The sequence below is a fragment of the Montipora foliosa genome, chromosome 12, assembly GCF_036669935.1.
Source record: "Montipora foliosa isolate CH-2021 chromosome 12, ASM3666993v2, whole genome shotgun sequence".
NCBI classification, from domain to species: domain Eukaryota; kingdom Metazoa; phylum Cnidaria; class Anthozoa; order Scleractinia; family Acroporidae; genus Montipora; species Montipora foliosa.
In genome coordinates, this window is record NC_090880.1 from 31,336,319 (window position 1) to 31,360,248 (window position 23,930).

General features: G+C 40.1%; 1 protein-coding gene across 6 annotated transcripts in view; it reads right to left on the minus strand.

Annotated features, from left to right (window-relative positions):
* The window catches only part of LOC137980476 (uncharacterized), a 43,973-nt gene extending 20,188 nt beyond the window's left edge, over positions 1–23,785 (minus strand). Inside the window, exons 1-40 of one of the 6 annotated variants that reach the window (XM_068827933.1) lie at positions 23,664–23,785; positions 21,487–21,625; positions 17,554–17,634; positions 17,346–17,464; positions 16,934–16,994; positions 16,715–16,768; positions 15,806–15,898; positions 15,371–15,406; positions 14,897–15,065; positions 14,134–14,231; positions 13,847–13,957; positions 13,721–13,777; positions 13,504–13,537; positions 13,343–13,422; positions 13,167–13,235; positions 12,981–13,082; positions 12,318–12,393; positions 11,834–11,940; positions 10,970–11,093; positions 10,868–10,899; positions 10,209–10,374; positions 9,570–9,670; positions 9,181–9,294; positions 8,574–8,630; positions 8,221–8,254; positions 8,046–8,125; positions 7,716–7,784; positions 6,621–6,722; positions 6,408–6,483; positions 6,138–6,244; positions 5,900–6,020; positions 3,840–3,989; positions 2,994–3,094; positions 2,656–2,772; positions 2,439–2,495; positions 2,252–2,285; positions 1,573–1,652; positions 1,354–1,422; positions 669–764; positions 231–306 (exon numbers count right to left, since the gene is read on the minus strand). In XM_068827933.1, the coding sequence (XP_068684034.1) occupies positions 231–306; positions 669–764; positions 1,354–1,422; positions 1,573–1,652; positions 2,252–2,285; positions 2,439–2,495; positions 2,656–2,772; positions 2,994–3,094; positions 3,840–3,989; positions 5,900–6,020; positions 6,138–6,244; positions 6,408–6,483; positions 6,621–6,722; positions 7,716–7,784; positions 8,046–8,125; positions 8,221–8,254; positions 8,574–8,630; positions 9,181–9,294; positions 9,570–9,670; positions 10,209–10,374; positions 10,868–10,899; positions 10,970–11,093; positions 11,834–11,940; positions 12,318–12,393; positions 12,981–13,082; positions 13,167–13,235; positions 13,343–13,422; positions 13,504–13,537; positions 13,721–13,777; positions 13,847–13,957; positions 14,134–14,231; positions 14,897–15,065; positions 15,371–15,406; positions 15,806–15,898; positions 16,715–16,768; positions 16,934–16,994; positions 17,346–17,464; positions 17,554–17,634; positions 21,487–21,588 (3,412 nt within the window). In that variant the 5' untranslated portion in view covers positions 21,589–21,625; positions 23,664–23,785. Of the gene's footprint in view, positions 1–230; positions 307–668; positions 765–1,353; positions 1,423–1,572; positions 1,653–2,251; positions 2,286–2,438; positions 2,496–2,655; positions 2,773–2,993; positions 3,095–3,839; positions 4,005–5,899; positions 6,021–6,137; positions 6,245–6,407; positions 6,484–6,620; positions 6,723–7,715; positions 7,785–8,045; positions 8,126–8,220; positions 8,255–8,573; positions 8,631–9,180; positions 9,295–9,569; positions 9,671–10,208; positions 10,375–10,867; positions 10,900–10,969; positions 11,094–11,833; positions 11,941–12,317; positions 12,394–12,980; positions 13,083–13,166; positions 13,236–13,342; positions 13,423–13,503; positions 13,538–13,720; positions 13,778–13,846; positions 13,958–14,133; positions 14,232–14,896; positions 15,066–15,370; positions 15,407–15,805; positions 15,899–16,714; positions 16,769–16,933; positions 16,995–17,345; positions 17,465–17,553; positions 17,635–18,046; positions 18,066–18,186; positions 18,406–20,100; positions 20,466–21,486; positions 21,626–23,663 lie in introns of those variants that run through there. The other 5 variants (XM_068827932.1, XM_068827935.1, XM_068827936.1 and 2 more) reach the window with 5 other exon arrangements.
* Positions 23,786–23,930: the final 145 nt, after the last annotated feature.

Sequence of the window (23,930 nt, forward strand, 5' to 3'; positions counted from 1 at the left end):
TGTGATCCAGTGACAATACTAGCAGAGATCATTGGACTCCAAACGTAACTTCCGCACAATATGTCGAGGGGTTGTGGAGACGTCTGACGGTCATCACCAGTTCTTTTCATGGCAATACCTGAAGATCTTTCTTACCGAGTCTCGATATGTGACTATGTGTCTCCTAGGCGTCAGCCCTTTACATGGTTTTTACCATAAACAAAGAATCCAATTTTAACTCTTTATTTTACCAAGCACGGAAAATCCTTTCTCCATATCGTGACTCATTTCTTCCTCAATTGTTGTTTCCATTTCTTGGTTAGAAATCTAAAAAATACAAGAACAGGCATTTTTACCTAAGATTAATCAAGCACAGGAGCCCATCACCCTGTCAAGCAACGATATATTTAAAGAATTTAAACTGTCGCCTTTAGTGCCTCTTCATCGTAATCCGATTATCATCGTAGTCCTCCGTAAAAGTAGTCATCCTTATCATCATCATCATCGTCGTCGTCATCATCATTGTTGACGTCATCGTCATCGTCATCGTCATCGCCAACGTCACCGTCGTCGTCATCATCATCATCATCATCATCATCATTTTCGTCGTCATCATCTCATGATCATGATAATCATCTTTATCTTCAACAGAAAAAAACTAACAGAAAAGTCCATTTGCAAATAATTACCCTCTTGTATTCCTGGAACATGACTTTAAGGTGCGCGAAGCTGCGTTGAGTAAACACCTCTGTAAATTTGCTCTTGTCCGTTCCAAGATACCCAGCCTATATTGATGAAGAAAGAAAAATAAGGAACAAAGGACATAATAACTTAGCTTCTCACACTGCTTTTCATAAACTTTTAACAAAATCCTTAAAGATATTATTAATGAAAAACGAATGAAAGAGAGGTCATTAAGAAAATGGAGGAAGAGAATAACCGGCATGGACTGATGCACATACATACATACATACATACATACATACATACATACATACATACATACATACATACATACATACATACATACATACATACATACATACATACATACAAACATTAATTAAAAATAACATACTTAATTGACCACTCCCCATAGCGGCTTTTCAGGGCCAATGAAACACAACGAAACGACGGAACAGAACAACGACAATTGTTAAGAATCCCAACCGGCCGGAGCCAAACCAGTTGGCTATTTACTAATTTACAAGTGCAGCTGGCAAGTTGAACCAGGGACAACCAGGATCAAATTCAACGAGTGGTCAGAGCAGGTCTTGAACCCGGGATCTCCGGTTCTCAAGGCAAGCGCCCTAACCACTGGGCCACACTGCCTCTCAGAATACAGAATTCTCAACTAATTGAACTTGTCGATACCTGCATAAGCGCTTCTGCATCCGTCTTTGCGAGGCTTCTGTCCACTTTGCTGGATTCATCTCGTTTTCCCTGAAAATAACAAAATTACAAAGACAGTCATCATTGAATCTTTTGCGTTAATCTAGTGGTCTAAGTGCAAATCCTGCATGGGTCAACTTTGGCTGGGAACAGCACCGCATTGGTTGTAAATATCCAAACTGATCTACGTTTTTTATTTACCTTCGTCAGTTCAACCAACAGATCCTCAAAGTCACCACTCGTGTCTCCTTTAATATCTTTTTCTAGCGATCTGCCAAATTCTGTAGATACCAAAACAATAAGTAAGAAAACACGCAAAGATGTCAGCAACCTCGGAGACCCAGAGACAGTCAGTTGGGACGGGACGAGAAAATCATGGGAAAAATCAGGACTGGCTTAGGTTTTCAAGTAAGCCGCTAAGAAGGCTCTTCTCATCTTACTTGAAAACTTTAGTCAGCGGCTATTGAAAGGTGCAGACGCTCTGACGACCGCTATGACAACCTACTCATTTTTCAACATGCGCAGAACTAGTTCAGTTTGCGCAAACGGCTCAGGATTTCGCGATCGGCGAAGCCTTCGTTCACAATTAACCAGACATTTCGCTATACATTTAGTCAGTAGAGCCTCCTGTTCCTAATTCTTAGATCAGCTGGTTGGCCACGTGCATTTAAAAAAATTAGTAACTCAACCGAATCTCCAGAGACTGCTTACAATTCCGAACGCTGTTCACGAAAAAATAACAACAAATCGAATTTGGTTCATCGTTGTCTGTACTCTTATCGACAACAGCAAATTAGCCAATGAGACTGCGAGATTACAAGCAATTGTGGTAAAAAAAAACGATTTGTAAGGGACAAAAAATTAATTTTTCGTTACTTACGGTCAGCGTAGGTCTTTCTAATAGCATCCATTTCCTAAAAGAAAGTCATTTTTTTCTGCGGTCAAGGCTAGTACTAGTCATGGAAACTTTGTCTCGAAAGTGACAAGGTAAGTTCCAGAAACAATTTTGTCAGTAAATATTAACACTTGTTTAGCAATAAATCAACAAAACGCCTTTAGTAACTTACATCGTTGGTTCTTGCGCAAAGAATCTCAATCAAGATGTCTTCATCGGTGCCCAGTCCCTGAAGAGCATTATTAAAGTATGTAAGTAATCAGACCTCCGCTGGTCCAGGTCTTGAATGATTCAAGCGCAAGCTGTCTTAGAGGCATTTCATATCGCCTTTCGTCTGGCTTTTCAAGTTAACATGAGCGGAACTCAATTTTCGAAAAAAACGTCTTTACCTTCATTGCATTATATAATAATCTTGCATCATATAAAGCAGCCTCCATGAAGAGTGATTCCACAGCGTCTTGGAGCTGTTCTTCATCCAAAACAGGCTTCACGGCTTCTAGCAAGTCCTTAAATAAAATAATTTGAAGGCAAAGAGGACGATATTTTAATACACAATGCGCAAATTATGACGATGAAGCGTCAAAACATCACGGTACGAATAGAGCCCCGAACAAAAGGACGACCCCCAAGTGAATCATGACCAAACAGTTAGAAGGCCTGCAAAGATGAGGGCAACACTTTTTAGTATTAGGCGTCACCCACGAGGTGATATTTTGATCTCCCTTACCTGGCCGTGTTTTTCCCTGTACTTTTCTTTGAAGTCTTTCAGTTTCGACTTTTCATCGCAATGTCTCGCTAAAATATCTACAACTTTGTCCTTATCTCCATCTGAAAAACAAAGAAAGAAAGCCATTTACATTATTTAAGAAAGTTACTGAGGAATGAGCAAAGATCTTACGTGTCGGGGCAGGGGAAAGATCAGTTCAAAATGGCGAAGGTGCGAGAAGGGCAAAGCCAAGACATTTGCACAGAATGCCATTTTGATATCCTGGTCCAGTGCATGGCATCGTTGCAGTTAGAGAAAAAACACATAGAGAAGGCTAATGATTGGAAGGGGGCAAATTGTGTAACGGATGGAATTAATGGCGCTACAGGCTCGCCACCATTCTTCTCGTGACTGAGCCGCCGAACAGATACCACTGTCATAGGTAATATCAAAAACCCATAAGGGTTGAAAAGTGTAAGCGCGTTCACAGCTTCCGAATATTCAGTGCGAACTTATTGGTTGAATGTTTCAGTGCTAAGTACCATATTTGGAAACCCCTCGCTCTTGTTGTTCCAAATATGGTACTTAACAAATTGAATATTCAGAAGCTTGTTTCCCAGCACACAAGGGGCCGTTACACGTTTCAAGTCTTATGGGTTTCTGGTAATATACTCGTCCAGTGTTTTAATCCCACCAGCTACACACGCTGAGGTAGAGACAAGCGGAGGTAAACGAAAAGCTAGAGTTTTATTTCATCTACCCGGGTGTCTTGGGCTGCAGAAAGTGCTTTCGTACAAAATGTCAAAAACCAAGGTAACAAATTGCAGTAATTCTAATGCGGGGCGTACTCGAGAAAGGTTAACTCACCATCAATAGCTTTGCGTAGTTCATCCAAATCTTTCTCCATTAGTGCTTTAGGATCTTCCACAGCAGGTTTGCTTGGTGCGTTGTTTTCCTGATCTGTGACCTCTCCATCACTTTTGGGTTGATTGGTGCCAGTTCCTTTCTGTTGTTTCCCTGTTGCGTCTGGAACTGTCAAAGAAAAACGATTAAGCACACAGTACTTTATTGCAGAACATTTCGTTCAAGAGCGTTAATGTGCCCTATTCGTGCTGTGATACCGTATAGGTGCTTTCAAAACTCTCAGGCTTTCAACAGACACGGTTAATGACGACGAAATGCCCTCATGCTGAATATTAGGCAGTTTAAGCAAAGACGACGGCTACGGCAACGAAAACGTCAGTCCAAAATATAACTTAGCACTATCGCAAGTATTTCGCGATTATTCCGTCTTGTTCACCCTGTACAATACAGGCGCACTATCCTGTAACTGGGTGGGTACGAACGGTGTTGAAGTCAAAACAGAAAATGACTGTTTCATTGTTATATGCTCACGTTGTCTTCAAAACCTAAAATATGGTGATTTCACGTTGTTAGGGAGTTTAAGCTAAGACGACGGCTACGGCTATCGTTGGTTAAAAAAGGAAAAAGAATCGTGTTGCACGTGCAGCACGAATTTCCGTGCATTTTTTGCCGCATTCCACAAAACAACAACGTGAAATCACCAAATTTTAGGTTTTGACGACAACGTGAGCATATAACCACGAAACAGTCCTTTTCTGTTTTGACTTTAAAACCGTTCGTACCCATTCAGTTACAGGATAGTTCGCCTGTACTGTACAAGGTGAACAAGACGGAATAATCGCGAAATACTTGCGATAGCGCTAAGTTATATTTTGGACTGACGTTTTCGTTGCCGTAGCCGTCGTCTTTGCTTAAACCCCCTGTTGTTTTGGGGAGTACGGCAGAGAAATGCACGGAAATTCGTGTTGCACATGCAACACGAATATTTTTCCTTTTTTAACCAATAATATTCTTGCCTCGTGGCGTTGTCATAGCCGTAGCCGTAGCCGTAGCTCAGGAAATATCAATTAATTATTATTTTTTTCTTTTGGGGTGTGTGGGGGAGTGTTATACAGCGGTGAAAGTAGAACCCATAAATTATCGAGAGCACGTGTCACCGGAGTGTCAGTCGTTAAAGGGAAACTGTCACGAGAAGCGCATGCGCTAGCGTCTTGTGAAAACGTGAAAAGTGTTCGGTTAACGTTTTTCAAGTTGAATCGACAAATTTCAAAAGGGTGTCCACTGGGGAGGGCCATGGTGGACAAAGAAGAAACTCCGGCGAATACGGTCATCACTTCTTTCCATCCCTCAAACTGACATTTCCCTTTTTATTCAACTTATACGACGTACAGTCTACTTTAGACTTCAAATCTACTTCAACGAAACAAAGATTTTAAACAAGCTGAGAAGATTCACAATAGGCGAGGCAAAGAGTTGAACCCGGATCGATGGCTTCACCTTGCAGTTTCCGATATCCACTAGACTAACGAGACAGCCTACCGGAAAATCGAATTTTTTAGAGTATTGAAATAGTAGTACCCAGCAAAGCAATTGAAAGTTAACCGCCTTCAACGGGGTTTTTAGACCTAAATACTGTAGATCAGCGCGGCATAGGTTAGAAACGCTATTTCTTGTTGAACTAAAGCTGTAATTCTGCCTGTTTTCATTCTTTTTAGAGCGGTAAGCTTGTCAATATTAACATGGGATATTGCGTCGTGTAATTGTAACGAAATGTCCAATGTCAGTTTGAGGGATGGAAATTAGTGTTGACCGGCGAATATACGTGACTCACGCGTGAATCCATGATAGCGGCTAGACTTTTCCGTGGACTCGAGAGCAGACAAACTCGAGCATGCGCAGTTCATCACAGTGCCCCTTTAATTCGGTTATTGAAACTAGCAGTGCAACTAGTAATTTATGGATTGAGGCAGGACGTTCTTAATGATTTCTATGTTAGTTACATCTTTTTTTACATGCTATGGAAATTTTCAACTTTTCCCGTGAACCTTATAAGCAATATTTACCTCGACCAAGTTTGGCCAGTATGAGCGTTTTTAGATCCCCTTCGCATTTCTTGTCAACTTCGCCTGCAAGATCCACCTTATTAGCTCGCTGGAACGCAGCTGCAAGTTCATCAATTTGCGTCTGTCGAGGACAAAAGAAATCAGTATAATGAGCTGCTGAATGAATGAAGACTAAGCTTGTCAAAGGTTTTTACGTAATCCACAGTGATGATACAAGGGCCAAGAAAAACCAAAGTACCTTATTCTTGGGGAGGATGATGGTGGCCACTGCTTTTGTGTCCTCTTCTGTCAATGCTCTCTGCAGTTTTTCCAGTCGGAAGCTGACTGGGTCACGGCTGCACTTGACTGAAAGGAAACGAGCAGCATCAAAATTGCAGATGAGTTAAAAAAATCCCGCGAGTATAGTTGACTACAATGCTTCTCTCGCAGTGCTTTATGGGGAATACATAAGTGACACACGTGTAACATATTTATTCTCGTCCTTTTCTCAGAGCAAAATGCGTCTTACCTAGTGTCATAAACGCTTTCTGCATATCGCCATCCATTTCAGCATCAATGGAGTCTGCGATGTCTTTGTTTGTCAACTGAAAACCGAGAAAACTTTTACATTTTTATTACGCAAAGGGATAACTGCTTAGATACATATTTTCTTTATATTTTCTTTATAGATTAACGCATACCTTATCTACCTTTCCTAAGAGATTAATCCAAATTCGGTTACCTTTTTGTACTCTGGGAATGTTGCACCAAGCTGTGGTCGGCTTCTCAGAGTGAAAATACGAATAAACTTGCCCTCATCGGTTCCCCAATTAGCCGATCCTGCCTAAGGAAAAAAGAATGATGAAGTATTCCCGGGCAATTTTCTGATTACAAAAGCTGTCTTTTTAAACTTTATAGAAGGACCTTTTTGAGGTTGTTGCTCCAAAAATGCTCAAAACACTGCCAAATAGCAGTTTTAACTAAACGTTGCACTTTCATGCTGAATCTAACATTGAACGTCGTACGTTAAGTAACCAATCAGAACAAATAATCAAACCACCAATAAAAACTCGCATCAAGTACATGTGACCGACTCAAGCGCGGGAAAACGCAAGCGAGCAAGCCACAAGTAATGGGTTGCGGTTTTGCCAAATAAGATATAGCACTGCGTTTACACGAAACGGCAAACGGAATGCTGCTGCTGCTGCTAACCCTAACCCTAACCCTTTGTTCTAGCTTGTCTCCTACGTTTGAAAAGTTGATGAGAAATAACACACAGGCGGCGGCTGTAAACATACTGTAACGCCTATTTACTGAAAGTTAACTTGACGTTTCGAATGCACGCTAACTTTCAGTAAAAATGCGATACATATGGGTTATTGACCAAGCGTGAGGTCAAGATGGCTGGATATTGGCCAAGTTACTTTTTTGCGTGCTTATGGACCGAGACGAAATCGAGGTCCATAATCACGCAAAAAAAAAAAAGAACGAGGCCAATATCCAGCAATCTTGACCGAACAGGCTTGATCAATAAAGGATTTATTATATGCGATAAAACACCAAAACATGATCTTTGATCTTGCGGGACAAAGCGAGAAATCTCGAGCGGGCAAGATAGCTCCATCTTGCCCGCTCGGGTAGCCAATCACAGCGCGGGATTTGGTTCAGCTTGCCCGCTCACGGAGCTAGTCATATAACAAATATCTCTTACTAACCGAGTTCGTGGCCCGTAGTGTAACTTAGGAACCGAGTTTTTTTGATTGTCAAGCTGGCTGCGGAGTGAACCTTAACTTACGATGCTAGATTTCTCTAATAACGTAAAGCCATAATTGCCTACTTCATGCAGCTCCTTGGCATCATTTTTAGCCATTTCCTTGTCGACTTTGGTTGATTCATCTCTTTGACCCTACAAAGCAAAAGAGCATGTTAACGGAATAACGGAAATAATAGTTTGTGGAGGACGGGGGGAGGGGGAGGAGGGAGGAATAGAGGTGGACAAAGGCCATTTGTAGTCATAATCCGCACGTCGTCGTTCGTTCTCACCTTCATCCTCCTCCTGGTCCTCCACCTCCTCCTCCTCCTCATCATCATCATCATCATCATCATCATTATCGTTATACACGACCACGCCTTTAATAATCACTTTTTTACAGGAAAACGATCGTACCTTACTAAGCTCCACAAGCAAAGCTTCAAAATCACCACTGGTGTCTCCTTTTAGGTCACTCTCCAATGAACTCTCATACACTAAGAGAAGTCAACCATATGGTATTACTTGATGGAGTTAAAAAAGCTAGCGAACAAGCTGAACCGTTATAGAAGGTTAAATAAGGCGAACGTACTTTTGCTGTATGCTGAATTTATTTCTTTTATTTGCTGTGAAGAGAAGGAAAAAGTGTTTATCAATAACGAAATGCAATGAAACACGTTTTGTGATTGATCAGCCGACACCACACAATATATGTGAGGGACTTCTGTTTTGGCGTGAAGTTAATGGTAGCCGATACAATCTTATTCTTGAAACAGCTTTTGCGATTCAAGGGTGCTCTCAGGACTGAAAGAGTCACAGACCACAAAATTGGTATCTTTGTGCTTTATCCTGTTTGAAGAACGTGTGGGTTCTATGACGTTCCCTGCAACTGCCTCGAGAAGGGTGGATGCTTTTCAAAGTCTTTGTGATTATAAAATAACTTACCGAATTGCTTCTGGTGCAAAGGATTTCAATCAAAACATCTTCATCAGTACCCAAGTCCTAAACACAGCAACAAGCGTTAGAAACGCACTAAAAAAAATTTTTCAAGGAATGTCTCAATTCGGTATTTACCAAAGCATCTGCAAATAGCAAAACTTGGAAGTGACACGGAAAATTGTAATTAAGTTTAGAGACGATTGCGTCCTCACAGTTACATAACCGTTTCTTTGATGAAAGCTTGGGGTCTTCTGTTTTGGACTACCATTGTCTTACTTTTGAAGAAGGCAATTTGTGGCCCCAAGGAGAAACGCATTAGCACTAAGAAATTTTACCGATCATATCAGCTTTGTTGATTTTGGGGCAAGGAAGCCTCCTAACCCGTGGTCCCCCTACCTCTCCCCCTCCCACCCCCCCCCCCCCCACAAAAAAGAAACAAACAACTGGAGACCACCTCTATTAAAAGCATTGCTAGTTGAAATACGACCGACTACTTTAAAGGGTTAAACAAGGGGTAGCGATGTCCCTTCTGTTCTTTTATCATTTCAGTAGATGAGCATGTTCAAACGTTATGCAAATGCATGGTGAAGAATATCAACTTTACTTTTCTTACCTTCATAGCGTAATACAGACTCTTGGCATCATGCACAGCGCTTTCCATCAACAGTGATTCCACAGCCTTCTGTAAATCCTCGTCCAGTATGGGTTTAAGAGCCTCAAGCAAATCCTACAAAAGAAATTAAACCCATTTACCGTTCCCGTGTCAAGGAGAATCTGGAATCGGCTGGGACCATTCGGAGTGCATCAGAAACGCCACATCTTCGGATCTTGGCTTTTTCAATTTTTTAGGTCAACACGAAAACTTGTTTTTCAGGGGAGGAGCGGCAACAGTCTGACGAACTTTTTTCTTCGAATTTCTCCTCTTTGCTTTATGGGGAATAAAATGACCACGATATTAATAGACCTTAATAGCTTTATGAGGGCTTTTTTTAATCCACCCACCTTATTTTGTTTTTTCCTGTACTTTTCCTGCAGCTTCTTTAACTTGGATTTATCTGAACAATTCTTCGCTAACATATCCACAATCCGCGGCTTATCTTCAGCTAAAAAAGAGTGTTTTAAGTAGGTATTTGGTTTACATGCAGGTCTTCGCGTGATAGCTCATATTACAACGAGGTCAGTTTTATTATTCTGACGGAACAACTTTTAGAACGTATAATCAAGGATAAAAGAACCATTGGCATCGTCGTTATCGTCATCATTATCATCATCGACATAATCAACGATCACAATCAACGTCAACATCATCATCCTCACCATAGCCATCATCAACGTCATCGTGATCATCATTGTTGATCAAAACGTGCTTCAGTTTACCGCGTCGCGGCGTTAAGAAAGACTAAAATTGACTTTAGGAACGTTCCACCACTGCAACACCATTGCAAACAGCGGTGCCAATGGGACCGTAAGCGGCATCAATATGCATTGGCATTGGAGGAATGTAAAGCCTCGAAGTACACTATCTAACAGTCGATGCTTTCTCTATTGAACTTCTTCAGAGCCAAACAAATAAAGCATATAATTAAACAAATAGCAGTAAATACAGTTAAGTGTAGTAAAATTCTAAACGGCACCGTTTACCTTCAACCGCCTTTGCCAGTTCATCAGCGTCTTTCTCAGCAGCAGCTTCCTGTTCTTTCCTCTTCTTTTCTGCATTTTTATCCTTCGTTGGCGCTGCCGTTGGTTTTGGCTTAGGTTTTCCCTTGGCAGCGTCGTTTTTCGTCTTCTCAGCGGGTTTTTCGACCGGCTAAAAAAGTGCATCGCAGTTAGGTTAATCAAGGCGAGGGAATGCGCTTGCCTGGTGGGATATCGTAGCAAAGTGGTACACTGACAAAAGGAGCAGAACACTAATGGGTACAAACAAATCAATCATTTAAAAATATTATTGATACTCTTCAAGAGTAATCCATTTCGTTCAAAATAAAAACCGAAATAAATTGAATTCAAAAACACCGGGAGAAAAAGAAAAGTTGATCATCAACGTCGACGTTGGAGCTTTGAACGTGCGGATCGAGTATTTGCTTGCATTATATCTTAACGCATGCGCGAGACAAAAGGAACGTGTGTTTTCGGATCCTACGGATCCTACACGTGTAGATCTGTTTTAGCTTATTAAATGTCCGCACACACGCGCAGCCACTATACGTCTTGACTGTTTAAATTCGCACTAATGCATTTTCGAAAGTGTTCGTTCCAAAGCAAAATATTTCCATATGATTATAAAAATATCTTTGATATACCTTTTGTTGTTTCTTCGCCTTCGCCTCTTTTCCTGGAACAAAAAGGACACGAAAGAGTTCAAAGATTGGCAAAATACACAGATCGAAACGACTAGTTGATACCTTTCTTAGCAAACTTTGCAAGTATCGCTGTCTTTAAATCTCCACTGCATTTCTTGTCGATTTCATCTGCAAGTTCTACTTTGTGAACTTTTTTGTATGCTGCTGCAAGCTCATTTAGCTGTGCCTGAATAAAACAAGAACAAGTATCAGTCAGTACGGCAGTAAATTAAATTTCACTGATGAGAGGATGTAGTTTTCGCTCTCAGAGGTCAAGTTTGTGTCCTGCCGATTTCTAGTTGAAGCTGACCACCAGTTAAGCAATAGAGGACGTTTTCCGTGTTACCATAGCCTCATCTAAACACGAGGGGGAGTTGGGAGAATTCGAGACAGTTATGCAAACTCGAGACGCAGTCGAGGGTTTGCATAACTAGTGTGTTCTGATTGTGAACTGACCAACTATGGCTTGTGGAGAAACTAATGAGCATCAATACATTGGAGTTTTAAAAGTTGTAATCTAAGGTCGTGTTCTATTGGGATCAACCGTTTCAACCACAACCGGTTTAGGCTGAAGCGGTTGAGGTTTCCCAGTAGAACACTTTTCCAACCGTTTTCGGTTGAAACGCACGCGGTAACTCCTGAGTTTAGTCATTACCAGACTTCTCAGCGGTTACAAGTTGAGGGAAAGCAACACGGCAGGAGCCCGCGGCCGACTTTAAATGACCCGCGTAGACGGCAGCGGTCGCTGCCAATGCTTTCTCAACCGTTTCAACCTATTGTAGTTTGATGCCGGTTGAAAAAGTTGATCAACCAAACCAACCGAAAACGGTTTTTTCGAATAGAACATTAAAAACCCCAACTAACAAAACCAACTAAAAACGGTTGATCCCAATAGAGCACGACCTAATTAAATGTGACATAACTGACCTTGTCCTTACTGAGAACAATTCGCGCCACTGTTTTTGTGTCTCCGTCCTGCAAGGCTTTATGGAGTTTTTCTGAATGGAAGCCAGTAGGATCACGGACGCACTTAACTGTCGAATTAAAACCATTGTAACATTTCAAGTTACCCTTACTCTGTAAAACAACGAGAGATTTATCTGAAAATGCGCATAAATAGCCGCATTTGGTGAGATGCAGAGAAAGAACATGCCCGGGTCGTACGCATTGTCTCTTTGAAGATGCTGTCAAGTACGAGTCACTTTTAAAGGTCCAGTAGTGGCGGAGGGTCCAAATCTCATTTCCCATCCCAACTTTCGTCTTAAACACAGTTCGAGCCTATTTTTACCAGAAACAAAGCGCCTGAAATCCCTTTTCGCGGTGAAAAAAGAAAACCGGCACACTTTTAATAGTAACCAAGTCACGAACCTTTTTATTGCACAGTGCCTACAAATGACATTACTGTACTTACCTAAGGTTAAAAAGGCTCTTTGTAGATCTCCTTCCATCTCACTGTCAATTGAGTCTGCGATATCTTTTTTGGTCAGCTGGAAAGTGAGCGCAAACGGGAATGGCAATCTATTTTTATCGTATGGAGTTTATTAATAATAATAATAATAATAATAATAATAATAATAATAATAATAATAATAATATTATCATTATTATTTTTATTATTATTATTATTATTATTATTATTATTATTATTAGAGCGATTTTCAATTGAGTGTCGTAAAACCAAAACCAAAGTATTTACTTTAGCCAATCAGAAAGGACGAAGACAATCCGGTAAACCAATCAAACCTCGAAGTAATTACACGTAGCCGACACAAAGCGCGGGAAAATGTGCACTCGCGAGTCACGATTGGTTTTGGTTTCACTTATGATTGGTTGAAAAAGTGGCGCGAGAACTTTGAACCAATCACTGCGTGAACTAGTCATAAACCAAAGCAATTTGCTAATTACTTTCGCCACTCAATTGAAAACCACTCTATTATTATTATTATTATTATTATTATTATTACTACTTACGTTATCTTCGTTGTTCTCGTCAAGGTTAAGAGGTTATCGTTATCTTCGCCATCATCATCATTAAACTCGGACAAAAGTTTTGCTGCGAGTCTAATTTACTTACTTTCTTGTACTCTGGGAAGGTCGCACCAAGCTGTGGTCGGCTTCTCTGAGTAAAGATACTAATAAACTTGCCTTCATCAGTTCCCCAACTGGCCACGCCCGCCTACGAAGAAAAGTTCAACTCGAAATTATCTACTTTGGACAGTCGTAGAACCACACAAAGGTAAGAAATTTGATTTATATTTACCTCCATGATGTCCTTGGCGTCCGCCTTAGCCAGCTCTTTGTCGACTTCTGTGGAATCATCTCTTTGTCCCTAAATGTAACGTATTTTTCTCGATTTTCGATTTTTAAACACTAACAATAAATATTCTTTAAGATAGATCTTTGCAACGTATTCAGGAGGATGTATTCGCGTCGCACCTTACTGAGCTCCACCAGCAAAGTCTCCAAATCGCCACTCGTGTCTCCTTTGAGGTCCTCCTCTAAGGTACTGTCGTACTCTACCATAAACAGAAAAAGAGAAAATCAGCTTCTGCTTACAATTAATAATGCAAAACTTCAGTTGAAGAGGGAACACTTACTTCTGCTGTAAGCTGCTCGAACATCTCTTAGCTCCTGTCAAGAGGAAAAGCACGATATGTACTCTATGAGAGCTTTGTCATTTGATTGTTAGCAATGCGAGTTACCAAGTTACAGAAGTCGTGTATGCACACAACGCAAACATACATTTATAAATGTCCACGTATGCTATACAGTGTAAAAAATTTTTCTCTTTCAACACCGAATCAAGGAACTCACCGCATTTGATCTCGTGCACAAAATATCTATCAAGATGTCTTCATCGGTACCCAATCCCTGAAAAAAAATGGAGCATTATATCATGATTTAGCCGCATTAAACAGACTGAAAACGCGGCCATCTAACCTTCATCGCTTCGTAAAGTTGTTTAGCATCCTCTTCTGCTCCAGAGTGAAGGGAATCAAGTGCTTCTTGCATCTCTTCATCGATTTTTGGCTTGACCTCCTCCATTAAATCCTGCAAACGAAAGGAAGGAGATGAAGGATGTGTCGGATAGGCAGGCGCTGGGACGAATGTGTCAGGAAGGACCGGGAAAAAAAAATTGGACAGGTCGGATGCAAGGATGCAAGGCCTGACCCAAAAATTCGATAAATTGATGGGCCGGGATGGTGATTGCGCATTCAGATTCTTACCTTGTCGTACAGTTCTTTGTATTTCGCTTTCAACTTGTCCAATTTCTTCTTTTCCGAAACTCTTCCGAGCACTTCAAGTATGCTTCCTTTATCGTTTTCTTCAGAGAATACAAAAAACCGAAAGTAAGTAATTAAATAAACAGTATGGTAGAGACTTTATCAGATGTCAATAGCCATTTTCACGGTTAGTTTTTCTCATCTGCATTACAATGTAATCTAACGTGGATGCGAGGCAATTTCAGGTCAAAACTACAAAATAGCCCGAAATTGCCTCACATACATGCTAGATTACATTGGAATGCAAATGAGAAAAACTAACCGTGAAAAGAGCTATTATTTTATAACGATGGAAAATCATCGTAGCGAGCTGACAAGAGAAGCTCTTGAGAGCGAACGTCATTCGAGCAATAAACAAGACTAGTGCCCATGACGGCTCGATTGAGCTGTTCCCCGTCATTACTAACAACTCAGGTGTTAACTTTTAAGTTGAAGTGATCAATCGCGTAAGGAGTGAATGAGTAACAAGGAATATATGTCATATCGAAAGGAACCACAGAGTGATCGTTTTGTTTACGGAAATTTAAAACATTTTCATGCAATGGGCTTTTCCAAAGTACATATACTACAGTCTGACGATTCCACTCTAAATTTTTGCAATGGCAGCCACTTCTCCTTTGAACGGAATTAAGCAATTTCCTCGCGCCTCGCTTTGAAAAATTTAGACGACATGGGCTGTCTGAAATGATGTCTTTTCTATACATACCTTTAATAGCTCTGTTGATGTTTTCAGCATCCATAATGACCACATGTTCCGGGTAGTCATTTTTCTTGTTGCCATTAGTATCTTTCTTCTTTTTGCTTTCGATCGGCGGCAGTTTTACTTGATCTTCCTTCTTCTTTTTCGCGTCTTTTTTCTCGGGGACCGGACTTTCCTGAAAACAAAGGGCAAGGTAGAGATTCCGATGGCAATCACAAAGTAATGTACTTTTCTTTTACATTTCTTTCGAGCAGCTATAATAGGATTTGTCAAGCGAATCAGTTTCCTTTTTTAAGACCTCTCACTCCCAAGATCTTAATATTAATTCTCTTTACTGAATGCCATACATTCCTCTTATTGTCAGTTATGAGAATTTGGTGATATACTTAAACAAGAACCCTTAGGTGATAAATTTCTTTACTGGTTGAAAATGTACTGAACTTGCAAGGAGAAAATATGTGTCAATACCATAACACGTACCACCGAGGGAAGTCTTTCGTCGTCACTTTCGTCTTCCTACAAAATCAAGAGGCACATGTTAGCGGAACCGTCTTTAGCAGAATCAGGATCATCATCATCTTGTTATACGAAGAAGAAGAATACTTCTTTGAACGAAATAACCAAAACATAAACTGTTGAGTGCTAACAGACCACCCTTTCATATAATTATTGACTGACTAACCCCTGATGACTGCGGACATTGCTGATCAATCGCAACGGGCGCAAACATGCAGTTCGATAAGCCAATCAGAATTACGGGTAACTACAGTGCTCATAACTTGCTCAAAACGGCAAGAAACTTGTTTTTGGTTTGGGCTTTCCTTCCACTGAAAGTGTCAGTCAGAAGATATCTGTTCATCGATCAAATGATTGTATACCTTACGATCTCAACACAATCACAAAAAAAATAACTACCTCCTCCTCATCCTCATCTTCGATTTCGTCGTAATCTTTGGTTCCTCCGTCTAACATCGACAAATAGTATTGGTGCTTCTTAAAATCTTGCTCCTGAAAATAAAGTCAGTTGCAGGTCGTCAGTTCTTGGTTAGTTATACGCTATGTTTCGTGCAAACTGTGTCGCCACGGAAATGCAGGACAAGTAGTTAGAAACCGTTGTAGAATGTAGAATCCAGTTCTACTTTTTCCGCGACTTGTCTCATAACGATGGCTGGACCAGAGTTGTGAAATAACGAAGCAAGTTTTCTTGCAAACTTTGAATCAATTGGGCTGATTGGAACAGAGAGAGCAAGAAAAACCGCCGGTGTGTTATCTGTCACGTATCACACTGAGTTCTTTACGCCATACATAAAAGTTCAAAAGGGAAAGAGCCTTTATTTACACACAATGATGTTCAAGGCTTTGAGCTTACGCCGGGTCGAGTATGGAAACCCTAACAAAATAAACGAAATCATGACGGGAACATTAGCCGGAAAGCCGTTGGTTTTTAAAAAAGCGTGGTGGAGATAAATTCGAGGTCCAGATGGAGGTCAAAACGGGATTAGAGACCGGATGACACGCCGAATCTAATCCACCTCCCTGACTGGACCACGACGCCCCCGGTTTCCACCTCACCTACGCTTACGCCAACCGAAAAACACGTAAACTGTCGACAAAGTGGAGGAAAAAAGCGAAGCTGAGCGTGAGTGGAAATTTGATGATCCGGGAAAATGTGGACGGATCCAAATCTCAGGGCCGAGTACGACGGAAAATGCAAGAAGTCAAGAGGACCAGGAATGCCGTAGGATACCCAAACCTGACGTGAAGGACACATTAAATTAGTTAACGTTAGCAAATATGGGGCTCTTTAGAAAGAGAAACTCTTACCCATTTTTGTACATCATAATATGGTCGAATTTTCTTTAGTCGGTCGCGCTGTTTCTAGAGGAGGAAAGACATTCGTAACAAAATTATTTAATACAACTACATTTCTTGATATGTAAAACTCCGAAAAATGTGCTTCAAAGGATGTTAGGAGAATGAAACAGGGGCATCAACAGTCCCTGTCCGTCTACTGGGCTCAGATGTCGAAGATTAAGAACGTACCTCATTTTCAAGACTAATTCTTCTCTCTCTTCTATCCCTGAAGCGCTTCAGCCTATCATCGCTTAAAAAACACAAGGTAGAGTCAGTTTTAGTACGTGATTTACTTAGCTACAATTAGAAAGCTACAATTGTAACCTGATTCCCAGTCGGTCTAGGTCGCTCGCCCAGACTGTCAGTCAGTCAGTCAGGCAAAAAGTGGTCTGTCAGTCAAACAGTCCACAACTCCGCAGATAGCCAGTGATCAGTCATTCATGAGTCAGACACAGTTCACAGTTGGCAATCAGTACGTCTGCAGCTTATACATCACTCAGTTTGTTTTGAAAACCAACCAAAGAATTATATAATATATTATGATTAACCAGTAAAATTGTCAAACAATCATGAATGTTTTAATCCATCAAGAGATAAAAACCTTGGCTTCCATTCCTTGTTCCAGTTGTCTACTCTAGCTGGCGACTGTTTAATCTTCATAAGAGCTGAAAGAATTACTTGATTTTGTCTATCAATGGCTGCTTGCCTTTCCTGTTGCATCTGTGGCAGAAATCATTCACCAAAACGTAGCTTAGACTGAGTGAATATATGACCAGATATAAACTAGAGATAAATCCACTGAGCTATACCTGCATTTTCTTGACAGACAACTGCAGGTGTTGATGTTCCTTTGGAGGAGTTATATCAAGAAAAGGCTTGACATTTTGAAGCTACAAAAGATAAGCAAACGTATAAATATAATGCCATTTTTGCTTTCTGCATAATACATAATACATAATACGTACAAATGAAACTGACATATAGATTGGCACCATGAGAAATAAATTTAGAGTACCTATCTCTTAATTTCCTTTTTAAATGGAATGACTATCTTCTTCAGAGTTACCAGAGAAATGTAAAATGTAAAATCAAATATGGTCGATGAACTTATGCTCAAAGCTACTGACCACAGTGAATGACTGAAAATCAAAACAAAGGAAGATGACACCATAACAAATATGCCTTAATTCAACATACAACTAAACACACGAATGACCAAAAGCGCCTATGATCGAATCGTTCGATGGAGTGAGCTTAACGAAAATAACGAGAATTTTACTGGATGGATTTTATCCTTCTCACTTTCGTGTCCCTCTCGGTTATGCAGTTATAAAAACCAACAGGTGATGTTAAACTCAAAGGTACACAAGTTAAAGATTGCTTCACAAGTTGTGAACAGTGACAGGATTCTTGAAACGATGAACGACATAGAACCTTCGTACCCTGTGCCAATAATCTTCAGTTTGTCGCTGCTTGATTCGCCGATCGACAGGTTTGGTTGGGAATGCTGTACTCATACCGTCTGTTTGCACATAATTTGAGTGTTTATATTTCCTGACTAGTCAAATATTTGCCGCAAATCCGTATGATTCGACGTTGTACGTGACACGAGACCCCAGTTTACTCGTAAGCTGTCGTTGTTGATATCAAGAATGCGATGACATATTGGACAAAAAAACAATCGCACGGCTTAGGACGAGGGTCAAGAAAAATGACACCAACAGAACTGTTCTTGTGATTGTTTTTAGCAACCGAGAAGAAGTCGACTTTGTTATGCAAATTTAAAGTTTCTAGAGAAGATCAATGGTGTTCAGTTGCTATGACGTCACGACGGCCATCGGCCATTTATTTGTTGAGTCACGCAACGTTTAATTTTATTCACGCTATCGCTGTATAAAACACAAGGCATGACACTAAGGCCAAACGTCGATCTTCACATGAGACGAACTGAATTGAACTAATTAAGGCCATGACAAGTACGTCGTTTGATTCACTTGAGTTCGATGAACTGTATTTGCATAGACCAACACTTTCTCTCCGACGGATAGAAGATAGAACGTCTGAAGATCGAGCCTGAGAGGTTTTCCCCTCTCCTCAAAAACCAACATTTGACTTGCTTTGTGTTGATTGTTAATTTCAGTTTACAGTGTCCCCAATTAGTGCTCCAGCGCTAGAACGACTAGACATTTAAAATAAAGTTCCTTTCCTTTCCTTTCCTGGGACAAACACGAATGGTGTAAAGTGCAGGTTGCATAACTGAAGCGACCCAACCCTTTACAGAAATGCTAACCTTAGGCTAAAATATTATTTTTTAGGCCTAATCACGGTTAGCATTAGTAAAGTTCTGGGTTAGGGTTAGGGTTAAGGTTCTGGCAATAAACCTTCAAAGCTCACTTTCGAATGTGTCATGATGGTATTATTGAAGTTGCAGGCTGCCGCGGTAGTGAATACGGACCCGGCATCGAGGAACTTGGTCTCAATTCAATGCGTCGAACTCGATCAAATCAGTAAATGGATGGTTAACTCATTCTTAACTCATTCAGTCACTGCTTAGTCCGTCCCTCTCCGTCCTACACATCGCTACCGTTGGGCCTTCAATTCAGTCTTAAATCGTGGTTGACAAACATCCGTCGAAAATACAATCCCGTTCTGGAGAAACTTTTTAAATTGAAATGCGAAAATTGAGCACTACAGGGAAACACATATAGCCTTGAAATTATCTTGCTAGAAAGCAACGTGTGTCGTTTAACGAAACAAATTCAACTTGGAAAATAATTGATGGCTTTATAAATGCCAAATAAGGTATTGGACGTTCTGTCAATCTGTCGTTCTGCCTGTTTATGTAACAGGGTGGTTGAAATGAATTAAGTCCTCTCATGTTGCAACGTTTCAAAATCTAGATGTTTGTAGTCAGTCCCTTGTAAGCAAATCAGGCATAAATGACCGACAAATATAAATGAACAATGTGTTAGGATTTTGGGGCAAAATAATCCAATTATAATTTTTTCATGTTCTATTGCCGTTGATAGGAGATCTTTCTAATTGAAAAAAAAATTTTAGTGAAAAACATCGGATCTATAACACTTCACATTAACTGAATTGACATTGCGATACCGTGTGCTCAACTAATCAGCTCGGACGGAGATGAAACGCAATATTTATCTTTGGTGAAGCGTGTTACAGGGTAAATAACTAATTCCAGACTATTTATTTTAAATCGATCATTGATACAAAACACACCACTAGTGAGTAATTCCGGAGAGAGAAAATGTTATCAAGTGCTGAAGTATTCATCTTGCGTGAACTTAAATGTTACTTCAAGATTTACAACGTCAAATTGAACAATTTCAACCTACCCTCTCATAGTATCCCTCCTCTTTTTCCTTTTCAAACCTCTTTTCGACAGTTTTATTGCACGAAGGCATCTTTTTCCCGGGCAAACAGCTGTGCATTGTGATGTTGTTGGTTATACGGCGACAAAATCACTTGCAACCGTGGTATCCAAAAAAGCTGATGCAAGGACGCGTAAAAGACACGCGAATAAAGAGCGGTGTAAAATCCGTTGAGAATCTCTAGCAAGGCCTGTACACTTCGAGAAGTCTTAAGTGTTCTTAACTTTCACTCGCGAATTAATATACTTGTCCTTCATACTCGCAACAGTTTCGCCGAAAAACGAAAGATCGCGTGAGTAATAAAGGTGGTGTTTTGCCATGGCGACACTGTTTTGTACATTTGCATTTAAAGTGCTTGGTTTTCTTAAAAGGAAAATTCTTTCTTCGAGCGAATTCAGCTGGAAAATTTAATTCCTTCATCATGCGACGCCTCGCAGAGAAACGACAGCATTTTCCTCTCAAACTGGAATAAGTTGATTAACTGACGCCGGAAACAGACGAAGCGACATAATTGGCTGAATGCAAAAATGGTGGCCAGTGTATTATTCCATTATTCTTGTGCTAATAAAAATTACTAGCTGGCCTGGAAAGCATCTGTAAAATAGAAATTACTTTTTTCTGAAAAGAGGTTGTTACGGTTAATTAAAACAGAGATAAAAGAGTAATATATAATTGCTAATTTTGCATTCTATGGACAACTGGACCTTTGACTTTACTAACATATCATAAAATGACAAACAATTCATTTTTACAAGAAGAGTTTAATACAAGCTGTTGACTTTTAAAAGAGTTTGACAAGAGCTGGTAACTTTCAACTGCACCTTTTAAGATATCCTAATTTTTTGACCGATGACTAATATTATATTTTGACAGTGATATTGAATTAGTTATTTACTCGATGACCAGCACTTCAAGTTCTCTTTTCCTAAAACGATTCATTGATGGTATTGGTCTGACCGTCACTGTTCATGAATTGATCGCGTTTAACATCAAGGGGAATGGACACCAATCAACTTTCGCATAAGCTTTTTTCACAAAAAGACGGTACTGGTCGAAGTAGATTTCTTTGGGATTTTTTATATGATTCAATAGGTGCGGTTACGCAAACCACTGTAGATACCATTTCCTATGGTAAATTATCCCGCGGTGCCTCACACTTGGATTTCATTGGGTTTTAGCAGTGGTTTTTTTATTGAGTACCGTGTTAACCAGCGGTCACACGTTACGAATATACCAATTGCAAAGAAAAAACAAAACAAAGATAAACGACCGCAATGACTTTTGGGCGTTTTTGGGCAGTAAAATTAAATTTATCCGTGGAAGTAACGACATAGTACTGCGCCAATTTACCTTTTTTCGGTGTCTCTTGTGCCTCTCATAAGTCCAAAGCTTATTCAATAGTTTGCTGGATGGCGGAAATCCGCCATTTTTGTAATGTTGAAGTGACGTCATTGGTGAATTGTCTTTTTAGCGTTCCAGCAGCAACAGTCTGTTAAAAGAGAACCAGATTGTCATCGGCTTTAACTTATCCGTTACATATCTACAGAAAATCCTCCTGTAATTTCCAAAGGCACAGGGTATTAAAGAAAAGAACCTGTATTCAACACTGTGTTGCTCTGTGTAAAAAAATGAAATAAAATACTGAACAATCTTTGCAATATCAAGATACCTAAATGCACGTAGGAAGCTAAATGGATGTTTACAAATAACAGTAAAGTTTAATTCTGGGCCACCGAACGAAATCCATTTGGTGGACAGCGTGACATTTTCAATCTCGGATTATCCTAGCCTGAGGTGGGGCACCTGAGATCAGCTAACAAATGGGTCACACTTCCGCGCAAGGTTTAGTTTAATACCGGTTACCGTTATTCTTGGTAATAATAATAATAATAATAATAATAATAATAATAATAATAATAATAATAATAATAATAATAATAATAATAATAATAATAAATAGTAATAACAATTGGCAGTGCTAATCACCCTTTTCTTGCAGTATTGAGGACTGAATTGCGAAAGGGGCAGCTCACGATATCGGACTGAAAGCATACAAAGGCGCCTCTGGCTGCTGCTACAAAGTCCATGTTTGAGGTCGGAGCACAGCACCACAGCTAGATGTTGATTAGCTGTGAGTCGATTTTGATGAGGGAGGAAAATCGGAGTACCCGGAGAAAAACCCTCGAGTCAGGTTGAGATGCGACCGAAACTCACCCAGATGCAGGCCGGGGCCTGAGTTGAACCCCGGATCGCAGGGGTGGGGGGCTCGATAGATAACCACTTAGCCACCCTGACTCCCACATGTTTGCACGCACATACGGCCATGTTGGTTTACAAAACAAAAGACAAAATGTCGTTTGCGTTTTGCATGATAATAGAGAAAAATTTCCAAAAGACTTTTTTCGCCAATGACGTCAGGTGCAAGCTAAGGATTGGCTGTAGAGACCGTACTCACTATTACCAAAACGACGATATGAAGATGAAATGGTTCAACTTGGGAGTAATGATACGGACGTTTTGATAAACCAAAAAGAGCGCCAAATGAAAGAGCACTCGGACAGTGATATATAAATGTTTGTCTCATACCGGCAAGCGAAGACTACTTAGACGTTAGTTGGTGCCAAGTTGTCGATCTTTTAATTTCCACTTTTGATATCGATGCTTTTAAAAATCTTATATAAGTAGACGAAACATATTCGATCGATTTACCACAGTCAAAACAGTGATCAAAGAATCTTATCTCATAACAAGTATTGCAAATTATTGCACGATCGCGCGACATCGCAAACGGTTTTTTTAGACATCTGTAAGAATGTGTGCACATTGATCACTAAGATGAGTTCATTGTATATACGAACCACAATAAACGCACTTGGTCGAAGACGGCGAGTATATTGCATAGGGGGTCGATTTATCAGTCCGTTTTTAATTTTAATGATAGTGGTTGACTTGCAGACTTATGAAAGCTAAGCCTTTCAGTGAATAAAAAACCCAGGCCTGCTTCTCAAATTTTACCAAGAAATTGAAACAACCTTTCCACAATTTATCAAATTTTGTCCGCAGAGTTCGCTATCCCGGCTAGAAGACTTCTATTATATATACAGCAAACACTGTTGAATTCTCTCGTCTGACTTTTTGCTTCACTTAACAATGGCTATATCGACTCTGCAGTTTGTCAAACTGTACATGCATAACAACGTTAACTGTTGTGTTACTCATTAGTAAGACTGACGCATGTCTGTTTTACACTGTTTTTCTACGTCTTGCAATAAATTCTGTGTCGTCCATATGTTTTCTTTCCACTCACATGTGATTTAACGCAAGGCGAACATTTGGCGATATTTTGAATCAGAGGATTTTCCCTTTTATGCAATACGACTTGACGATTAAGCGGCCGTTTCTGTTGAACGGCTGAACGGTATACTTGCTGTGCTACGCACAACGGAGAAGAAATTTACTCACGGTTCGGAGTGTACTTCCTTGCTATTCCGTACAGAAAATGATTTAGCATAGGTGGTAACGCTTACCTTTGGGGGAAAAGAATGGATCTGAATCTCTAACCGAATGTGAAAATCGTTTTTTCGATGATTACAACCACCGAAATCGAAAGGATAATCAATCATTCCATGCTTCTTATGCCTCGTTATCGCCATGGAAATATTAGTTATTCTGACACATTTATCAAGCCCGGACGTAAACCAACCCAATGCAAATAGAAACTGAATAACAAAAAAAAAAAGGAACTTGCTGTTTAACATACGGATTTATATCTCTTCACTGCTGATTTTTTTTGT